Source organism: Salvia splendens, chromosome 9 (assembly GCF_004379255.2).
Source record: "Salvia splendens isolate huo1 chromosome 9, SspV2, whole genome shotgun sequence".
NCBI classification, from domain to species: Eukaryota; Viridiplantae; Streptophyta; class Magnoliopsida; order Lamiales; family Lamiaceae; genus Salvia; species Salvia splendens.
In genome coordinates, this window is record NC_056040.1 from 20860757 (window position 1) to 20880610 (window position 19854).

At 44.3% G+C, this 19854-nt stretch overlaps 2 protein-coding genes and 1 pseudogene across 2 annotated transcripts; 2 read left to right on the forward strand and 1 right to left on the reverse strand.

The window, feature by feature from the left end:
• The first annotated feature begins 8037 nt into the window (after nucleotides 1-8037).
• Nucleotides 8038-8567, forward strand: LOC121746915 (histone H4). Its single transcript, XM_042140878.1, has one exon. The coding sequence runs from the start codon at nucleotides 8110-8112 to the stop codon at nucleotides 8419-8421; it is 312 nt and encodes a 103-aa protein (XP_041996812.1). The 5' UTR covers nucleotides 8038-8109; the 3' UTR covers nucleotides 8422-8567.
• A 254-nt stretch (nucleotides 8568-8821) lies between these two features.
• LOC121749281 lies at nucleotides 8822-13272 on the forward strand (annotated as a pseudogene).
• A 3853-nt stretch (nucleotides 13273-17125) lies between these two features.
• On the reverse strand, nucleotides 17126-18615 carry LOC121747068 (heat shock factor protein HSF30-like). Its single transcript, XM_042141049.1, has 2 exons — nucleotides 18089-18615; nucleotides 17126-18007 (listed from the first exon to the last, which is right to left on the reverse strand). The coding sequence occupies exons 1-2, from the start codon at nucleotides 18425-18427 to the stop codon at nucleotides 17306-17308; spliced, it is 1041 nt and encodes a 346-aa protein (XP_041996983.1). The 5' UTR covers nucleotides 18428-18615; the 3' UTR covers nucleotides 17126-17305.
• Between the last annotated feature and the right edge of the window lie 1239 nt (nucleotides 18616-19854).

Below are 19854 nucleotides of genomic sequence, written 5' to 3' on the forward strand. Positions count from 1 at the left end.
GCCAACTGACGAATAACAGTCGTGCAATTTTGCAATGGTGTAAGGCCAGGTTTGCCGATGCCGTCCTCCCGAAAGGTGAAGTATTCATCATGTGAAGACAATATCCAAACAATGCTGAGAAAAAGGTACCGCTACATTCTAAACCGGCGGCGGAAAACAGTCGGGCCCCATCGTGGTTGATCGGCAAAACAGTCTTCAACCAGACGTCTGTGAGCTTTCGGGTGGTCGCGTCGGACATACGTCCTATGTCGAATAGGCCTATGGACTTGCTCAGCCGCCGCTGCCGCCGCCTCCTCCTCGCGCCGCATAGCATGCCGCCATGGCCTCTTCAACGGCTGCATCTAATGCTTCTGACGTCGAACTACCGGACTCAGACGAACTAGAACTATTTGTGTCGTCGCCGAGATTCATTTTGGTTGGATGTTGAGAGAGAATATGTAAAGAGATAGTCGATATGTTCGTATGTACAAATGAATGAGAAACGAGATTTAAATAGAAAATAAAAAACGAGTGCCATCGTCCGCGTAGCCCACAGTGGGGCGGACGATGGCGCGGCCGATGGCCTATCGTCTGCGGCCATCGTCCGAGTAGGCCGCAATAGGGCGGACGATGGCGCGGACGATGGACATCGTCCGCGCTATACTCCGCGCCCTTAGTATAGGGCGCGACGATCGTCCGCGGCCTATGTCACGCACCCGCAATGGGGCGGACGATGGCGGGCGTGGACGATGCGCGCCATCGGGCGTGCCATCGTCCGCCCCATTGCGGATGGCCTTAGAGCATCCACATCGCCGAGCATGCAATCGTCCGTCCGTCCGTGCCAGCGGCACGAAGACGCTGTCTGCCGCTGGCACGACGCTGCTCGATGCATTGAGCACGTCCGTGCCAACGAGCAGACGACGTGACGCGTTCTGATTGGCCAACGGCATATCTGTTGGAAAATCATTTTTTTAAAAATTGAAAATAATACCAAAAAATAAAAAAAATATTTTCACAATCCCAAAAAATGGCCATTTTTTTGCCCGTTTTTTGTATTTTTTTGAATTTTTTATTTTTTATTCCCCAAAATCATCTATAAATACACACTTTCATCATCCATTTTTCACATCAAATTATCTCTCATTCATATTTTTCATACAACTTTTCTACACCTTCATCTCTCACTCAAAACCTCAAATGTATTTCACTCATCCCACGTTGAGCTACAAGAAGACCTAATCAAACACATGTGGACGAAATTCAGCCACGAGTAGTGGATTTTTTTAATTTTACGAATTTAATTATGTAATTTTTAATTTTTAGGAGTTTAATTATGTAATTTTTAATTTTTAGGATTTTAATTATGCAATTTTTATTTTTTAAGATTTTAATTATGTAATTTTTAATTTTTAATGTATTTTGTAATATTATTACGGGTATTTTTAATGCATTTTAATTTTGTGGAAATGTTTTTATTTAAATTGAATAATGGAATGGTGGGATCCTTGTGCTCGTCCTTGCGGAAGAGTATGGATGTGAGTGTTGTGCTATTGCCTAAAAGCAGACAAAAAAAAGTGGGGCTGAGCCCACATCCGTGCTCATTGGCAAGAGCACGAATGTGAATGCTCTTATCAAATAATTGCATAAAGTAGAGATAGAGAGATAACTAGAGCATTGTGCGAGTTATACAAATCACCACGAAAAAATTGAAATTCTTATTTCAATTTTAGGCTACGTTTTATTTCCACTCCATTTCTTTTATCACATAGAGATAACTAAAGCATGGTGCGAGTTATACACATAGAAATCTTAGAGCATCTCCAATGGCGGACGTCCGGTCGGATACGGACGTCCCGTGAGGACGTCGGGTGTCCTCGGACGTGCGGGCGACGGGCGGGCGGACGTCCGCCATTGTGGAGTGGGTCGGACGTCCGGTAATTAACTTTTTTTTTAAAACTCTATATATACAGCTCGTTGAACTTCATTACATTCGCACCACTTGTGTTAACAAGTTTCTCTCTTCTTTTACTACAAATTTCATTTCTACTTAATGGAGAACGATATGAACTCCCCTGCCACGAGCGAGTCGCAGACTCCGGCGTTTCCCATCGACCTGGAGGGAAACGTTAGCGGAAATGCGACAACAGTTCCGACAATGTTGGGGATGGGTGGAATGGGTGGGATGATGTCCCCTTATATGTACAATTGGATGGGTGAGATGGGTGTTCCGACAACGCTTCTGGTGAATACAGCAGCAGTGCTGGTTCGCACGAGCTCCCAGAAAGCCGACGAAGTGTCCCCGCTACCTCAATCAAACTCTCGCCGCCGTCGTCGCCCGGTTGGGCAAAAGGTTGCGCAGCGGAGGGCTAGGGGAAGGAGCAGCGGGTCGTTCGAGATCCAATCGGAGGCCCCTGCTCCCCCAGAAGATATCGACCGACTCGCCCGCGCGCAGTTAACGACTAGCTTGGTCCGGACCATGCATAGGTGGCATAGCACGACCGATCCGGTGTACATGAGGATGTTGAAGGATGTCATTGATGGATGTCGGCGCGATTTGGGGATGCCACCCATTGGAGATGATGGCGCCGAGATTAGCGGCGGGGACGACGGGGGCGGCACGGGCGACGAGGACAGCGCGGAGTGAGCCGGGGATATTGGACTATGTATTTTTCTTTTTTTGAATGACTATGTATTTTGTTTTTTTTCTAACTATGTTTTTTTTATGTTTTATGACTATGTATTTTTGCCCGTATTTTGCTTTCCCGTATTCCGTGTCAAAATTATAATTCCGTTTTTACGTAATTACATTATTGTGATTTTTTTTAATTGCGGGACGTCCTAGTGGGAAGTAGAGATGCCCACGGTTCGAAAACCGGCGGTTCCGGTTCGGAACCGCCGGTTCCGGTTTTGGCGGAAGCGGAACCGGAACCGGACCGTGAGGCTATTTCACGGTTCCGGTTCCGGTTCGAAAACCGGGCGGTTCCGGTTCCGGTTCGGAACCGCCGGTTTTCCGGCGGTTTTGGCGGTTCCGGTTTTTGAACCGGCGGTTTCGCCGGTTCAATTATTATTATTATTTTTTTTAAATTTGAAATTTGGCTTTATACAACAAATCGGAACAAGACAATGCATAATTCAAGCACAAATAAGACGAATAAGGAGAAAATGAAATAAATTTTATTGATTTTGAGTTGTAACGGACAACGATACATTACAATTTACAATACATAAGTATACAATACAACAACATATAACAATGTAATATAATTTACAAGTGTCGTCGGGCGTCGGCTCGTCGCCTCGTCGGACTCGGAAGGTAAATTTAAAAAAAAATGAAATGGGGGGGAAAAAGGAAAAATTGAAAAGGGCTTGAGATCAACTTAAACTTTCAAAGTTAAACTTTTCAAATTTAAGTTGAGTTGCCTACGTATCCACAATTTTATTGAGGAATCAAAGCCCACGTAGTTCTCTTACCTTGGGATCAACCCTTTTTTCTTGCAAAATGTTGCCCATTTTCTAAGCAAACACATATCAACACGCTATATACACATTGCTGCATTTCTAATAGGGGCAATTTGATCTTCCAAAGCAATCAATGCATCTCGAACACACATAGTCAGAATATTATTCAAGCATCTAGCATGGAAAAAATTAGTACTAATAGATAGTTTGTTCTGATTTTTTCCATGCTAGATGCTTGAATAATGTTCTGACTATGTGTGTTCGAGATGCATTGATTGCTTTGGAAGATCAAATTGCCCCTATTAGAAATGCAGCAATGTGTATATAGCGTGCTGATATGTGTTTGCTTAGAAAATGGGCAACATTTTGCAAGAAAAAAAGGTTGATTCCAAGGTAAGATTTCATAGATCATTCAGGATGCGGCTAAGTTGTACTTGAAGATCATTAAAATATATTCCGCATTTGATATTTATCAAATGGGGAATATATTTTAATGATCTTCAAGTACAACATAGCCGCATCCTGAATGATCTATGAAATAGGGGGGAAAAAAAAAATTGAAAAGGGCTTGAGCTCAACTTAAACTTTCGAAGTTAAACTTTTCAAATTTAAGTTGAGGTGCCTACGTATCCACAATTTTATTGAGGAATCAAAGCCCACGTAGTTCTCTTACCTTGCTTACCTTTTTGGTCGGCAGTGCTCGCCGTTCACCGCCCCCGTCGACTCATTGCTAATGTTGAGTGCTATCGCTTCTGACCTCGTCATCGCCACCGGAAGAAAATTCTTCACCATCACTCTCTACACGGAAGTCGAAATCCGGCTCTTGTGCTCTCATGTCCGCCTTTGCCCAATCGTCAAGTAACATAGTGGCTTCCATGTTCTTGGCGGAGAGATTGCTCCTTTTGTCGTCTAGGACACAACCGCCGACACTAAAAGCTTGTTCAACGGCGACGGTGGAAGCGGGAACGGCGAATATCTCCTTAGCCATGATGGAGAGTATCGGAAACTCTTTGTCATGTGTTCCCCACCAATTAAGGACGTCAATTTGTTGAGTAGGAGGACCTGCATCTTGAAAAATAGAGCGCGATTCCAAATATATATCTAATTCACTAGTCGCTCTAGTCCTATTGGTTGTAGTACCGTATAGATCTTGCAATTGTGATACTACGTCGGGATCGATCATGACATTGGAAAAATCCCCTCCACCAAAATCAAATGTAGAAGGACTAGGAGGAGCACGTACCTGGTGAGCGGTGTTATACCGCATTTCATATTCCGCGTAGAGAGAACGAAGTGCACTATCTAACCTATGTTTGATTTCATCAACATCCGGAATACTTAGTTCGAAGCATTCTCCTCTTGTCAAGCCCATTTCGCGGAGTTGAGAAAAATCCAAAGCGTGCAAACAACCATAGTACATGTCTAAAATTTTATAAACACCATGCAACTTCCACTTTGGATCCAAGCATTTTGCAATCAAAAACACATTTGGAATACGTGAAAAATATTTTAACCATTTTTCAACCATGTAAAACAAAATAGCCTTCAACTCAACGAATTGAGTATTTTTCACACAAGTTTTAAAACCAATTGCCACATACATGCAATGCTCCAAAACGCGCACAGAAGTAGGATAATAAACACCGGATAACTCAACAGTGGCATTTTTGAAAGCGCGGAATAATCGAAATAAATCCATGTTGTGGTCCCAACAAGCGGGTATCAAAATCAAATCAGAAGGAACATGAGGACAACTTCTAAAAAAATCACATAAATACTCAATGTGGTTCAAAGTCGACTCCAACATATCATATGTCGAGTTCCACCGAGTTGAAACATCCAAACGAAAGTTGGTGTACCTGCATTGCTTACCATGACAATATCTCTTCCAAGCTCTACCAATAGGAGCTTTGTTATGAATCAACTTCACAGCAGTTCTAATAGGATCAACATACTTTTGCCACAAATCGATGGCATCTTGAACACACAAATTCAAAATATGGGCAATACATCGCACATGGAAATATTTACCATCAATAACAGGAGAACATGCACTGATTAAATCATCTATGCTAGCAGTGTTAGCGCTAGCATTGTCAAAACCAATAGAAAAAATTTTATTGATCAATTGAAATTCATTCAAAACTTGAATGATCAATTGAGCAATTGCTTGTGCAGTGTGTGGTGCGGGAAATTCCCGAAATGCAATCAAACGTTTGTTTAAAGTCCAACTGTGATCAACGAAATGCACCGTGATGCCCATATACGAATTTTTACAAAAACAATCAGTCCACACATCAGAACAAATAGAAACTTTATGCCCTAAGTTAATAATAAACGTACCTAATTGCGCCTTCTTTTCCATGCATTGTCGAACAACGGCTCGCGTCATTGAAGTTCGACTCAATTTTCTTGCAGCGGCATTATATACTTGCCGCATACTCGACTCAAAAGCATCGTTATCAAAAGCATTGAATGGAAAATGTTTCATAACGGCAAATCTAGACATCACATTAAGAGCATTTTTGTGATCATATTTCAAAAGAGTATTGCTACACATACCTGATGTTTGGGATGAACCCGTCGTCCCACTTCCGACTCCATGTTGAAAGTTGAGTTGAGTTTGGGTTGGAGCGATACCAAACTCGACCGGATGCGCTTTCTCCAGGTGACGGGTAAATGTACCGTACCCTCCACCCTTTCGGAATGTGTATACGTTTTCGCAATAGTTGCAATACACATTATAAGTGTTTGGATCGTTACTATCTTGTACCCTCTTGAAATGTTTCACGAAGATGTTTGAGGTTAAAGACCTTTCAGCTGGTCTAGGAGGTTGAGGAGGTTGTCCACGTCCACGACCACGACCACGCCGACTCCTTGGTGGTGGTGGGGGTGGCATTTCTTGAACCTCTTCTACCTCCTCCCCCTCCTCCTCGTCGTCATCATCATCATCATCATCGTCTTCATCAACATTCACGGGGGTTGGACTTTGTTGGGAATAGGCACCGCGACCGGGAGCACCACTACCGGTACCAACATAAGCATCGCCTTGGTATTGAGAGCGAGAGAGAGCAATAGCATGTGCCACATCTTGCTCTTCTCGAGCCTACAAAATAATATTTGTATTGTAAATACAAAATAAAATTATGAACAATAATGAAATGTAATTCAAAATTAATGAAATTAGTAGATAATAAATATTAACCTGCCACTCATCCATGTTCATTTGAGAAATTTCATCAATAACGGATCTCCGAGATGGCCTCTTGGCCTTTCCCTTTCCCTTATCAACACGACCTTCTCGGGATGAAGACATATTGGAATGGTATGTAGAAATGTAGAAATATGGAATAATATATTTTTTTTTGTTTTAGTAATTGAGAAAGAAAGACAACTTATAGAACTACGGGAACAAGTATAACTGTATAAGTGTATAACAATGCGTAATAAGAGTAGCAATTGCGTAATTAAATGGAAGCACAATAGCACAAATGAGAAATTGGAGACAAAGAGAGAGAATTGAGAGATTGAAGAGAGAAACTCTTATTAACACAAGAGTGGGGTGAATGTAAATGAGGATAGAGGGGGGTATTTATAGAAAAAAATGAGGGGGAAAATGGAAGAATTCGAATTTGAAATTTTTAAAAAAAAAAAAAAATTTGAATTTTCACAAAACCGGCGGTTTTGGCGGAAAACCGCCGGAACCGGCGGAACCGCCGGTTTCCGGGCCAAAACCGCCGGTTTCCGAAATAAAACCGCCGGTTCGGTCAACGAACCGTATGCAAAAGCTGCTCCATTGTCGCCTCGTGCTCCGCGCCGCCTCGAAAGCCACTAAACCGGCGGTTAACCGCCGGTTTTTCCGGTTAACCGCCGGTTAACCGCCGAAAAACCGGCGGTTTCGACCGTTTTTGAAGATCACCACCGGCCCCCATCCCCATGCCTCGATTTAAGCGCCGGAACCGGCGGTTCCACGGTTAACCGCCGGTTCCGAACCGTCCCGAACCGCCGGTTCGGTGACGGTTCCGGTTCGAAATATCTTGAACCTGAACCGGACCGCGAACCGAATTGCGCCGGTTCCGGTTCGGGTTCCAGAACCGCCGGTTCCGGTTCGGCGGTTAACCGCCGGAACCGGAACCGGTGGGCATGTCTAGTGGGAAGGGCGATGGGAATGGCGGATTGTGCAGGGGATGTCCTAGTGACGTGGCAGTGGGATGGGAAGTCCTAGTGACGTGGCAGGAGGTATTTTTGGGATGTCCTAGTAGATGTCCGAGTGGGACATCCGCCCACTGGAGATGCTCTTAGGCTACGTTACATTTCCACTCCATTTCTTTTATCACTCGTTTATTAAAATACAAAACCCAGTGGAGTTCTTATTTTTAAATGCCACATCAGTTATCCGCAATCAGATTATACTTATTCACAGCCGTCGATCTCAAATATCGTACAGCCAAAATCTAACATTTCTAATTCACTCAGATCGCCATCCCAGCCGTCCAACACCACAAAATCCTACAGCTCAGAGCATTTCCGCCAAAACTGACCACGAAATTCAAATCCTCCCTCTTCTCCCCCCTCTCTTCTCCAGCCTTTAAAACCCTTGAGATTCTCACAACTAATTCTATCTCTTCAATTTGCCAAATCGAATACTCCTACAAATCTCTCACAGCGAAAATGTCTGGGCGCGGAAAGGGAGGCAAGGGGCTGGGAAAGGGCGGAGCAAAGCGTCACCGTAAGGTGCTCCGCGACAACATCCAGGGCATCACGAAGCCGGCCATCCGGCGTCTGGCGAGGAGAGGCGGTGTGAAGAGGATCAGCGGCCTCATCTACGAGGAGACGAGAGGAGTTCTCAAGATATTTTTGGAGAACGTTATCAGAGACGCCGTCACATACACTGAGCACGCCAGGAGGAAGACCGTCACCGCCATGGATGTTGTCTACGCTTTGAAGAGGCAGGGTCGGACTCTCTACGGCTTCGGCGGCTGAGATTTTCTCTAATCTCTTAAAATTCTGCTATTATTTTAAGTTGCTGTGACGTTGAAATCGTTAGGGTTTGTAGATCTGGTGTTTTGGTGTTCGACTGTATTACCTCTTAGTTTGTCTATGGGAAGAAAATACCTTGTTTAGAGAAATGGATGTGTTATTTCATCATTTCATTAGCTAAACAATTGATCTTCGCGCAGATAATATAAATCAATGTATTCCTACCAATATTGAATTAAACCTTATATACCAAAATATCATGAATTTTTAAAAAAATATAAATAAAACACTCAGGTTTCGATTTCTTTGCCGACGCGAGGCTAGTTTCCCCTTCTTGTAGGGAGATTCCCATCCACAGGTGCTCTTTTTTTTTAAGAATTTGTTTGTAAATTGGAAAGGAGATATGAATTTGGAGATGAAGGATGTTGTTGGCTACACCGTGACGGTCCTTGCTTACGTCTGTAGTGGAAAAGTTAGGGGTTTCCCCTAAAAATGTTTGCGTTTGTGTTGATGATGAGTGCTTACATTTGGCGTGTAGGCCTGCTGCATTCATGGTGGAAGTTATGTATGCGTCATTTGTCTTCCAGATCATTGAGAACATCTCCAGTAAGACTGGATGTCAAATAGCCCTCACATAGCCTTCACACTGCCACATCATCAGCACTACAATTCTCCTGCCACATCAGCTTGCCACATCAACTGGACATCAAATAGCCCTCACATAGCCTTCACACTACATATCCACATCACTAATAACAATTATATAATTTAATTTACACTCGTATCAACATACGGAATTTAATTTACGAGACAAATACGGAAAATTCGAAAAATAATATTAAAACTTAAAAAGTACATTAATTTTAAAAAAAAGTACAATAATTTTAAAAAAAGTACAAAAATAAAAAAGTACATTAATTTAAAAAAGTAAAACAAAATCACTCCTCGCCGCCGTCCTCGTCTCCGTCGTCGCCCAGCGCTTCTTCACCGTCATCGCCGCCTCCGTCGCCACCTACGCCGCTGCTATTCCCGCCGGTCTCCCTCCTCATCGCCTCCAATTCTTCACGCTGGCTCTGGAGCAATACACGAAGAAAATCCTTCACCTCGGGGTCCAACCGGGCGAGGTCGGCGACCGAACGAACGAGGAGTCGGGACCTCCTGGGCCGTCTCGGGGGAGGTCTGTCGAACACCGCTGCTGCCGCTATAATCTCCGGTATAGTTCAGTTTCTGCCTCTTCGGCCAGCCAGCGTCGACGCCTGCCCGGAATTTCTCCGACTCGTTGAGCACAACGTAGCAGTTCCAGTAGGTGAACTCATAGTACTTCTTCTGCGGATCGGGGTAGGCTCTCTCCGCAATCCTCCTGCAGTCTTCCTCTGTTTGGCCACTGGTCTGCATGCGGAGGGCGTTGGCGTACAAACCCGAAAATCGAGAGACGCCAGACCTGATTCGGTCCCAGCACTTCCGGCACTCCTCCCCGGTGCGCGGTCTCCCTTCAGGGCAAAATGCCTTGTAGGCTGCGGCTATCTTGGCCCACAAGTTGACGATCCTCTGGTTGTTCGAAACGAGAGGATCGTCGCAGACACTCACCCACGCCTTGGCAATCGCAACGCACTCCGCGTCGTTAATATCAAAACCCAAGTCCGCTAAGGAGAATGTCTCTGTATACTGTGCATCCGTTGGGGTCGATATGTGCGAAGAACCGGTGGAAAAATCAAAGGTCGGCCGATAGGCGTTGTCCCCCCCGTGCGTCCCCTGCGCTGGTGGAATCATTTGCTGCGCCGGTGGCTGCATCCCGGGTGACCACCCCGGCATCATCTGCATAGGGGGCTGCATGCCGGGTGCCCACCCCGGCATCATCTGCTGCCACGGGTACATGTTGTAGTACCCGGTCATCGGAGGCCAACCACCTCCCCCAGGAGCCGGGAAAGTATGGGACCCTACCCCGGGAGTCGGGGGCGTCTGAGACCCTACACCGGGAGGCGGGGGAGTCTGAGACCATCCCCCGGGAGTCACTGGAGTACCTTCATAGTTGTTCTCCATTGCTCGTTATTGCTCTTGTTTAGAAAGTAAGGTAGAGAGAGAGTACTCGTTAAAACAAGTGGTGCGAATGAAAATAACGTTCAAAGCGCGTATATATAGTGTTTTCAAAAGAAAAATAAAAAAATCTGACGCCGGTTTGACGCCGATCCGGGACCCACAATGGCGCCGTGAGGATCGGCGTCGGAACCGGCGTCATCGCGCGAATCGGCATGGCCACGCCGATTTTGACGCCGATTTCGCCGACGCCGGTTCCAATGGTTCGGCGTCAGAACCGGCGTCGTCGAAAAATCGGCGTCGCGATTTTGACGCCGTTACTGGAGATGCTCTGAATTGGTTACCACTTACCAGGTACTGAGCTCGATTCTACTTATCTAGAATTGAATATTTTCAATTTAACTATTTTATCTTGTTTTTGTGAATTTGTTATTCGTAGTTTAATTGTTTGTGTTTCTCTATTGAGCGCTCAATTGATGTATTGGGATGTTATATTATCATGGATTCATGTTTTAGGACGAGCACAGTTTTGTCCACTCATAATGGATTAAATTAAGGCAGCATACAATGAGCCTCGTACAACAAGTGTTTTGACACCAGTTTTGTTTAAAACTAGGAGTGGTTGGTTCTCCTCTTGTTGCGGCTTGATCTTGTGCCCCTAGTCAACTGCCTAGGATGCAGATTAATTGTATAAAAAACTGAAGGCAAAAAACCATTTTTACATTATCCCAAACATGCTTAGGCATTGTGAGATAGGTGTATGCAACAAGAATGCAAGGCTATCCCAAACTTTAGTACTTAAAGAAGAGGACACCAATCTAGATGATGCATTTGTGTTGCTTACTGCGACTCAAAAACCACAGCCGAACTATTTGACAGTTGATGACATAAATCTCTGAAATCCAAGAGGATACACTGTCCTTAATGCTGCAATGCGTAAAGACCCAAAAATAATTGTCACTGTTGACTAAGGGAGCTAAACCATCTGATCTCACTTCCGATCGCAGAAAATCCCTTTAGATCTCTACGAGGCTTACAAAGGCTATTGATTACTATAGAAGTACAGAAGAAGGAAAAGCTATTTCGATGGATCGGTTGTGCATAGAGATCTTGGAGCAAGCTGAGAGACGAGATTCATTACTGGGAGAAGCTTCCATGTCTCTTGCTATAGCTGGCGTTGATTTATGCCACAAGTTACTTTATCTTGAAAATAGATGTAACTCACTCTATTAGTTTAGATACATCCTTTTGGGTTTGAGTTTCCTACTTTTTCAGAGGGGGTGAAGACGTTAAGAGCATCCACTACGCTGTCCCCCTACCGTCCCTTAAACTACTATTTGAGGGCCCCATTATACTTTATTCCTCCACCCCTTAACTAGGGACGGAACCTGCAACGCTCCGTCCCTTAAATTACTATTCATTCAATTTCAGTTTTTTATTTTTTTTCCAACAAATTCAATTAAAAAAACAAACTTCATTAAAATTAAAACAACATTAAAATTCAAAAAAATAGAAAATTGAAGTAGGTTTACTCATGCGGAAACGGCGACGGAAGTAGGTTTCTCCTCAAATCGGGTTATCGCAGAAGTAGTCGCGTACTAACCTTGCGGCGGCTTCCTCCCGGTTGCAATGGATGTACGTCCGGGAGCGTCGTGGGGGCGGCGCGGCTTCCTCCGTCTCTCGGTGTCGATCTTCTTCAAGTGATTGTTCCATTATTTGACCAATTTGCTTAAAAGGATCCATTAGTTTGAGTTGATTTGAGATGGAAATTGGAGTGGATATAGAGAGGATTTGAGAGGAATAAATGTGTGTTTGTGTGTGAAATGAGTATGAAACAAGAGTATTTATAGAGTAAAGAAATAAAAAAAATTTAAAAAAATTGAAAATAAAAAACAAAACGGTAACATTACCGTTTGAAATTTTATTTTAATTAAAATTTGAATTAAAAAAAATTGAATTATTGCGTCATCCGTGACGACGCCCACTCGCTGGCCAGCGAGTGGGCGTCACGCATGCGTCGGACGAGCAACACGTCAGCCAGGCGCGTGGCTCGACGTCGCGTCCCGAGTCGCGCAGCGACGGGATACGGGACGGGCGATACGCTGCAATGCGTCCCACGGCGGAACCGTCCCTCCGGGATGGAACACGAGCCGCGCGGGACGCGTAGTGGATGCTTTAAGTGGTGCTTGGCAGTGGTTGAGCTGTACTACGGTTTGGAGAAGTAAAGTATGTTGAGAAAGTAAAGGAAAGAAACTGAAAGATAGGTAAAATAAAAAGATTATCTGATTGGGTTTGTGTTGGCATTAGTCAAAGAGATGCTCTGTGTTTTTAGAAGTCTCTCGCAATGGCTAAGTAGTCCCTCCGTCTTATAGTAGATGACACACTTGGGGAGTGACACGGGATTTTAGGAGATGTTTTGTGTGTTAGATAGAGAGAGAAAATAATATATTTATATTAATATGAGAGGTAGCTTTTTCCATAAAAAAAATGTGACATCTTTTGTGGGACAAACTAAAAAAGAAAGTGTGATATACTGTGGGACGGAGGGAGTGTAAAAAATCGAACTTGTACATTGCATGTTTGTAATTGTAGTTTGTGTATTGCAGTAACTTGTGTAGAGTATGATGGTGGGAGTTAAAACTGATAATTGATCTTTCAGTTGCATTGGCCACCAGCCTCCTATTTCCCATGGATATTGCTGTAGTTGATGAATCATTCAAATTTCATTTAAATGAGGCACCTTTTAAGATCAAAGAGGAATATTTGGATAGGCTGAGAGCCCTCTCCAAACTGTATATTGCAGCTTATTTTCTTTTGTAGGATTTTCGGTTGACTCATCAGGATTAGGTTGGAGCTTATTTAGTATGCTGTCTTTAAAATAGTGAGCATAACAGAATGTCTTTGTATATTGTCCTCATAAGTTATACATACATTGTAACTTTCACCAATCTGTACAATAAGAAGAAGTTAATACTGTGGCTTAGTAGGAAATCAATATCAATTTCTCTTCTCATAATTGTGCTTGTCTTGTTACACGGTGGTTGTAATAACTTCTGAGAGCGCTTGTGGCTGTGATCAATTCTCAATCTTTTTCAGTTTTATGCTTTGGGAAACAAATGTTTTTTTTCTTTTTTTTTTGCCGCTTTGGGAAACAAATGTTATCTGTAAAGATATACTAGTATTGAGTCACATCATTAAATTTCCCCACTTAGGAAAGCCCCCGCCGCGTGGCTACCATTGAATTGTGAGACTTGGAGCCAATTTTCTTTGTTTGAACTTTCTAGTGAAATGTATTCATTTGGAATATGACAAACAAAACTTATTTATTTTGGATTTTAGTTAAGAAAAATTGGATGAAGTGGGTCTTGTCCAATCATCTAACAGAAACCATTCGACAGTTGTTTGGATGGACATGCACGCTTTTCTCAACAACACCATTTTTTCAATACTATAAGGTCATCTATAGTGGGGCGGACGATATAGCGCCCGATTATCGTCTGCCATTGTTTGGATGGACATGCACGATGCGTCATCCGCGCCCGATGCTTAGTCTGTGGACGAAGCGCGGACGATAGGACATTGTCCGCGCAATCGTCCGCCACAGTGAGCGACGCAGACGATGGCGCGGACTTATGGTTTTTTTTTAATTTTTTAAATTCAAAAATTTTGTTATATATCTACTCCAGCTTCACTTTTCATTTGTAACTTTTCGATTAACTTTTAAACTCTCAAATTACGCTATAAAATGGATTTCGATGGATACTCAAGTCCTAGTAGCCCGATGTTTGGAGATGGCGTACGATGGCAGGTACACAACCTGGCGAATTGGCGAATATCGGTCGTTCGACGTCAACACGCAGTACGATCCGGACTTCAGTACGGATTCGTACGGCCTCGATGGCACGGACGTTGTTGGATACGCACAACGCCCTTATGAAGTGTACGGATCCGGCCAGAGCCGAATTCCTTCAGAGGTTGATCGATGAGTTGAGCCGGAAGTTGGGGCTTTTGTAGGATAGTCAATTTTTTTTATTTCTAACCCGTGTAACTTTTTTATAATTAATGATTTTTTGCCGTTCTTAGTTAATCGTTGTGTTTTTTTCTAAGTTTGCATTTATATATTTGAAAACATTTAAATTAATTAACAAAACAATAGTAAAATGCTTAGGGCGCGCCTTAAGGCGTCCCACTGCAGGTGGAAAGGGAGGATGATAAAATGCTGACGTGGGGGTGCATAGGGCGGACTTTAGGGCACCCCTTAGGGCACCCCACTGTGGATACTCTAAGAACTTAATTTTTTATTCTTTTTTTACTTATTTCTTATTTTTTCTGGGTGGGGTATGCTATAAGGTCATGAAACATGGAGTATAATTCACACACCCGATACACATTCTCTGCTTTGAACATTGTCACAACTTACCAACTTAGGGCATCAACAGTGGGGCGCCATAAAGCTCGCCCTATGCACTGCCACGTCAGCATTTTATCCTCCTACCCTTCCACCTGCTGTGGGGCGCCCTAAGGCGCGCCCTATAGGTTTTGCTATTGTTTTGTTAATTAATTTAAATGTTTTCAAATATATAAATGCAAACTAATTAAAAAACACAACGATTAAATGAAAAAACGGCGAATACTACATTGATTAAAAAAAAGTTTCACGGGTTAGAAATAAAAAAGAAGTTCTACTCTACAAAATTCCCAACTTCCGTCGCAGCTCATCGATCAACCCCTGGAGGTATTCGGCTCTGACCGGATCTGTACACTTCATGAGGGCGTTGTGCGTGTTCAACAACGTCCGCGCCATCGAGGCCTTTGCCAACTCCGAGTAGGCAAGTGTCGCCGGGGTCGGGATCGGCGATGGGGAGGCGGCTTGCGAGGAGGATGTCACCTTCGCCTTCCCCTTGTTTTTCGCAGCCTTGACGCCTATGGGACGCTAGTAGGACATCGGTGTGGCGGAACTCTCTTCCTCCGTCTACTTCCGGTTGAGGTCCACCGGACGAGTTCCACTTTCGTTACTCGTGTAACCACCAGCGTCGGTGGTCTTCGTCCTCTTCATCGCACCGGTGTGCAGAATCCCGCCTTGGAACTTCTGCTTGTCCCTCAAGAGTGCCCAGATGCTGAAATGCTTGAAGTCGCCGTACAGGGACTTGTACGACAACAACTCTCTATCGCGCACATCGCTCAAGCTCTCGCCGCTTCCCTGCTCCCTCGAGCACTTCTCGTACTCCGCCGCGAACAGGTTGACTTGCTTCTTCACCTGATCCTAGTGCTTGCGGAGCTGCTCCCTATAGCCCCTATACGCGATCGGCGGCTTCGCCTCATTGTAGCGCTCGGCGATGCGCTCCCAGTACGCGAGCTGTTTTTGGTTGTTCGCGAATATCGGATCCTCCGATATATCCACCCAACACCTCGCCAAGAGGAGGGTTTCATCCGGTTGGTAGTTCGTACGTTCGGGGGCGTGCTCTTCATTCGTTGCCGGAGGTGGCAACTTGTACGCCCTGTACTTGGTTCGCTTCTTTCTGGCGGGGCGGGGCGGCAGCGGCGACAGACGGCGCGTCGGCGGAGAGGGCGGTGGTGGTGGAGCGACGGGAAGGGGCGGCAGGGTGAGTTAGAGATGGCTCCATGTCAGAGAGATCGTACGAATTCGTACTGAAATCGGGATCGTACTGCGTGTTGGGGTCGAACGACAGACATTCGTCAAGCTGTGTACCCGGCCAACGTGCATTGTCTCCTAACTTCGGGCTACTATGACTTGAGTATTTACCGTAATCCATTTTATAGCGTAAGTTGAGAGTGGAAAACTGAATCGAAAGGTTACAAATGAAATGTGGGGTAGGGGTATTTATATAAACACAATTTTCGAATTTAAAAAATAAAAAAACGTGTTGCATCGTTTGCGTCATCGTCCGCGTCGCCCACAGTGGGCGGCCGATGCCCTATCGTCTGCGCTTCTTCCGCGGACTAAGCTTAGGGCGAGGACGACACATCGTCCATCGTCCGCACACCCACAGTGGCGGACGATGGCGTGTCCGAGGCATCAGGCGACCTATCGTCCGCCCCACTGTGGATGCCCTCAATCTGGGTGTGCGGACGATTGGCATGCCCGAGACATCGGACGGCCCCCCACTGTGAATGCCCTTAATCTTGCAATTTCTTCTTCAGGAATATGAGTCATAATCATTCAATTGCTCACTTACTTTTTTAGGAAGGCATCTGACGCGTGGCTACCGTTGAACACTTGAACATTCTAGCGAACTGTATTTTATTCGTAAAATAGAGGAACATCACTCAATTTTTGGACTTAAGTTAGAATAGTTATAAAATACATTGTCCAATGTGTTATACCTAATACATTATGTAAAAACTCAATTATTTTACCATTGATTTGGACAGAGTAACATTGTGTGTTACTCCTAAGTATTAAGAATAATCATGATATATTATTCTAGTTTTTAAACCAGATCGCATGCCAGTTTTATTTCACCAATATAATGACATTCTACCAAGAGTGAAGAGAGCCAAATATTCTCTTATTGTCACCTCAATGTATTTCAAAATATACTACTATCTGGTTTATAAAATGGAATCCAATCCAAGCTAAAAACCATGATTTAGATGGTGTAATTGCAAAGCGAAAATTTCATTTGGCATGCGATTAAGGGAAAAAAGAAAATAATCAAGAAACCTTCCAAATTTAAGGGACATTCAAAGCATTCAAGAAAAGACCAACAGTCACTGCACTTACTGGAAAAGCAAAGCAACATAAGTTTGTGTATCTACAAAAAAGATGAGCATCCAAATTCTACCAAACATTGCAAAGTTGAGTTCAACCATTGCCAAGACTAGCTGTGCATCAAGCAGATTCGCAAGAACCAACCATTCCATTGGCCGGAGGCTCTGCAATGAGGCCCTCCAACTCCGAAACTATATCCGAATGCTTCCAAGTCCCTGTATTGTCTCCCTCATCCTCATAGATCACATCATCCTCCATCAATTTCTCCCACAACAACTCATTCTCAGACGCGGTGGTGGTGCTGGTGCCCGACTCATCCGACGAGAAGGCCTCTGCTCCGATCATCATCTCCTGATAAACCTGATCTAAACTCCTCTCAGTCTCACCACCAACAAGCTCCTCAACATCTATGCAACGATGCTCCACTCTCCTCCTCTTGTTCATCATCCCCACTCTCTCAATCAAGTACTGCAAAGACATCGGATTCCTCAAGGACTTGATCATGAAAACCACCATGTGCTTCTGCTTCGTCTCGGTCACACGCAGACGCTCCCTCACCGCGGCTAGATCCTGCATCGAGCTCTGGTTCTGGTGCTTGAGCTTCGCGATTTCCGCTCTGAATCCAGCGTAGTCGCTTCTCAGCTTTTCGAGCTCTGCATCCACCGATTCAGCTCCATGATCGGTGGAATCAGGAGCTTCCTTTCGTTGAATCGCTATGGACTTATTCTTCCTCCTTGTCATATGCTTCAGCAGATGCCTCTTCCCCTGCTCGAACCCTTGGCTCCGAAACTCCCACCTGTCCGGATCAATCTTTCTGAAGCGCTGCACGGTTCAATTAATTTACAACACATGATTCAAGTTGTATTGATAAATTGTTATGAATGAGAAATGAGAGATACAGACGTAAGTGTTGAGCTGGCGAACGAAGCTGGAGAAATTGTTGTGCTTGAAATGTTTGGGGAGCAAATCGGCGGAGAATTTGTGAGGATCCCAAACGATGAAGCTGTCTCTGGTGAGGCTCCATGAAATAATGGAGTCGGTGCGAGCGTCGTCAACCATCTCATACGTCTTCTTCAAGAACGCCGGCGGCCCAATTTCTCTCAGCCCCTCCATCGGCTTCGCCTCCTCGTCGGAATACATAAATACCTCTTCTTTCACACTCACCAACTCTTGCTTCCTCTTCTGATTCTCCTCCTCCTTTAACCCAAAACCGTTTTCACCCATTTCATGCCCCACCAACATTCTCTCTGCTCGAAACTAGTACTCTTGTACTGCAAAAAGATTATTTCTGTACACTCACGGCAAAGCGGCGGTGTGTGTGTTTTGTGTGTGTGTGTGTGTGTGAGAGAGAGAGAGAGGGGTTGTACTATAATTTACAGATATCCATTCTTGTGAATTGTATGGTGCGATGAATTTGAATTCATGTTGAAGTATTGGCAATGATTTTGGTATTTGGATGGAAATTTGGTGAGGTGTCAAAAAGTTAAGCCAAAGAGGAAAGATTGATTGAGTGATAGGGACATCTTGGTGCCATTTGTCGCATTTTTAAGTTTCAAATAAGAGAGCAGTCTAGTTGTTGTTGAAAAAATTTAATGCACCAACTCATGGTAATTAATTGTTGCCCCCTTTTCTCCATCATTTTATAAAAAAAGACTTATAAAACTTTAGTAGTAGTAGTAGAATGTTGAAGTAGTGGGCACGAATTGAATGGGAGGAAATGAACCGATTATTCCAGAACTAAGAGCATCTTCAGTGGACGGATGCCCCACTCAGACATTCATTAGGACTTCCTAAAAACACCTCCTGCCACGTCACTAGGACTTCCCATCCTACTGCCACATCACTAGGACATCCCATTCACCATCCGCCCTTCCCACTAGGACTTCCCACAATAAAAAAAAATCACAAATTCACAAATAAAGCAATTTACGTTTACAGAAATAAAATTTCAACACGAATACGAACGGGAAAAATTATCAACTTCATTAAATAAAACATACATGATTTGAAAAAAAAAATTACATAGTAATAAAACAAAAAAAGTAATAACATCAACATCAACCCCTCCGCGTCCAAACCTCTTCGATAATATCGTGCTGAAGTCGAACATGGGCATCTGTTTGCCGCATGTCGGCAAATGCACGCATCCGCTCGACCTCTCCATGAGGTACCCCCATATTCACATTCGCGGTGGCCACGCCGTGACTTGGACCTGCACCCGTATCATCTTCATTGGTCTACTGAGTCAGTTCCGCAGCTTCATTTTCGACAATCATGTTGTGCATTATGATACATGCGTACATGACATCGCCGATGTTGGGAATATACCACTGCCGTGACACAGTCAAAGCTGCCACGTGAGAAATCCACACGAAAGACACACTCCTGCCACAAGCTTGTAACCGACGACGGTTACGAATGAGCCATGATGAGCCTTAATGACTTGGTTGACCCTGCATGGTGGCTTGGCCTATAAATAGGCTAGCCATTCCACTGCATTACATACACAGAAACATCACAAGCATACTTCCTCTCTGCATAAGTCTTTTCGAAGCTCTGCCCTCTTCCTCTTCCAGTTCGCCGGAGCTCGTTCCAACTGCGGTGTTGCAACGAATGAGACGTAGCCATTTTATCTTTGGGGACGAGAACACTACCGGGGCGTATCTCGT

What these genes read in the sequence shown, in the direction of transcription:
- LOC121746915 (XM_042140878.1), top strand. Translation starts at nt 8,110, where the DNA reads ATGTCTGGGCGCGGAAAGGGAGGCAAGGGGCTGGGAAAGGGCGGAGCA.
- LOC121747068 (XM_042141049.1), bottom strand. Translation starts at nt 18,427, where the DNA reads ATGTTGGTGGGGCATGAAATGGGTGAAAACGGTTTTGGGTTAAAGGAG. An exon ending in TTCGCCAGCTCAACACTTAC is followed by an intron (nt 18,008 to 18,088) that starts GTCTGTATCTCT and finishes TGAACCGTGCAG; the next exon opens with CGCTTCAGAAAGATTGATCC.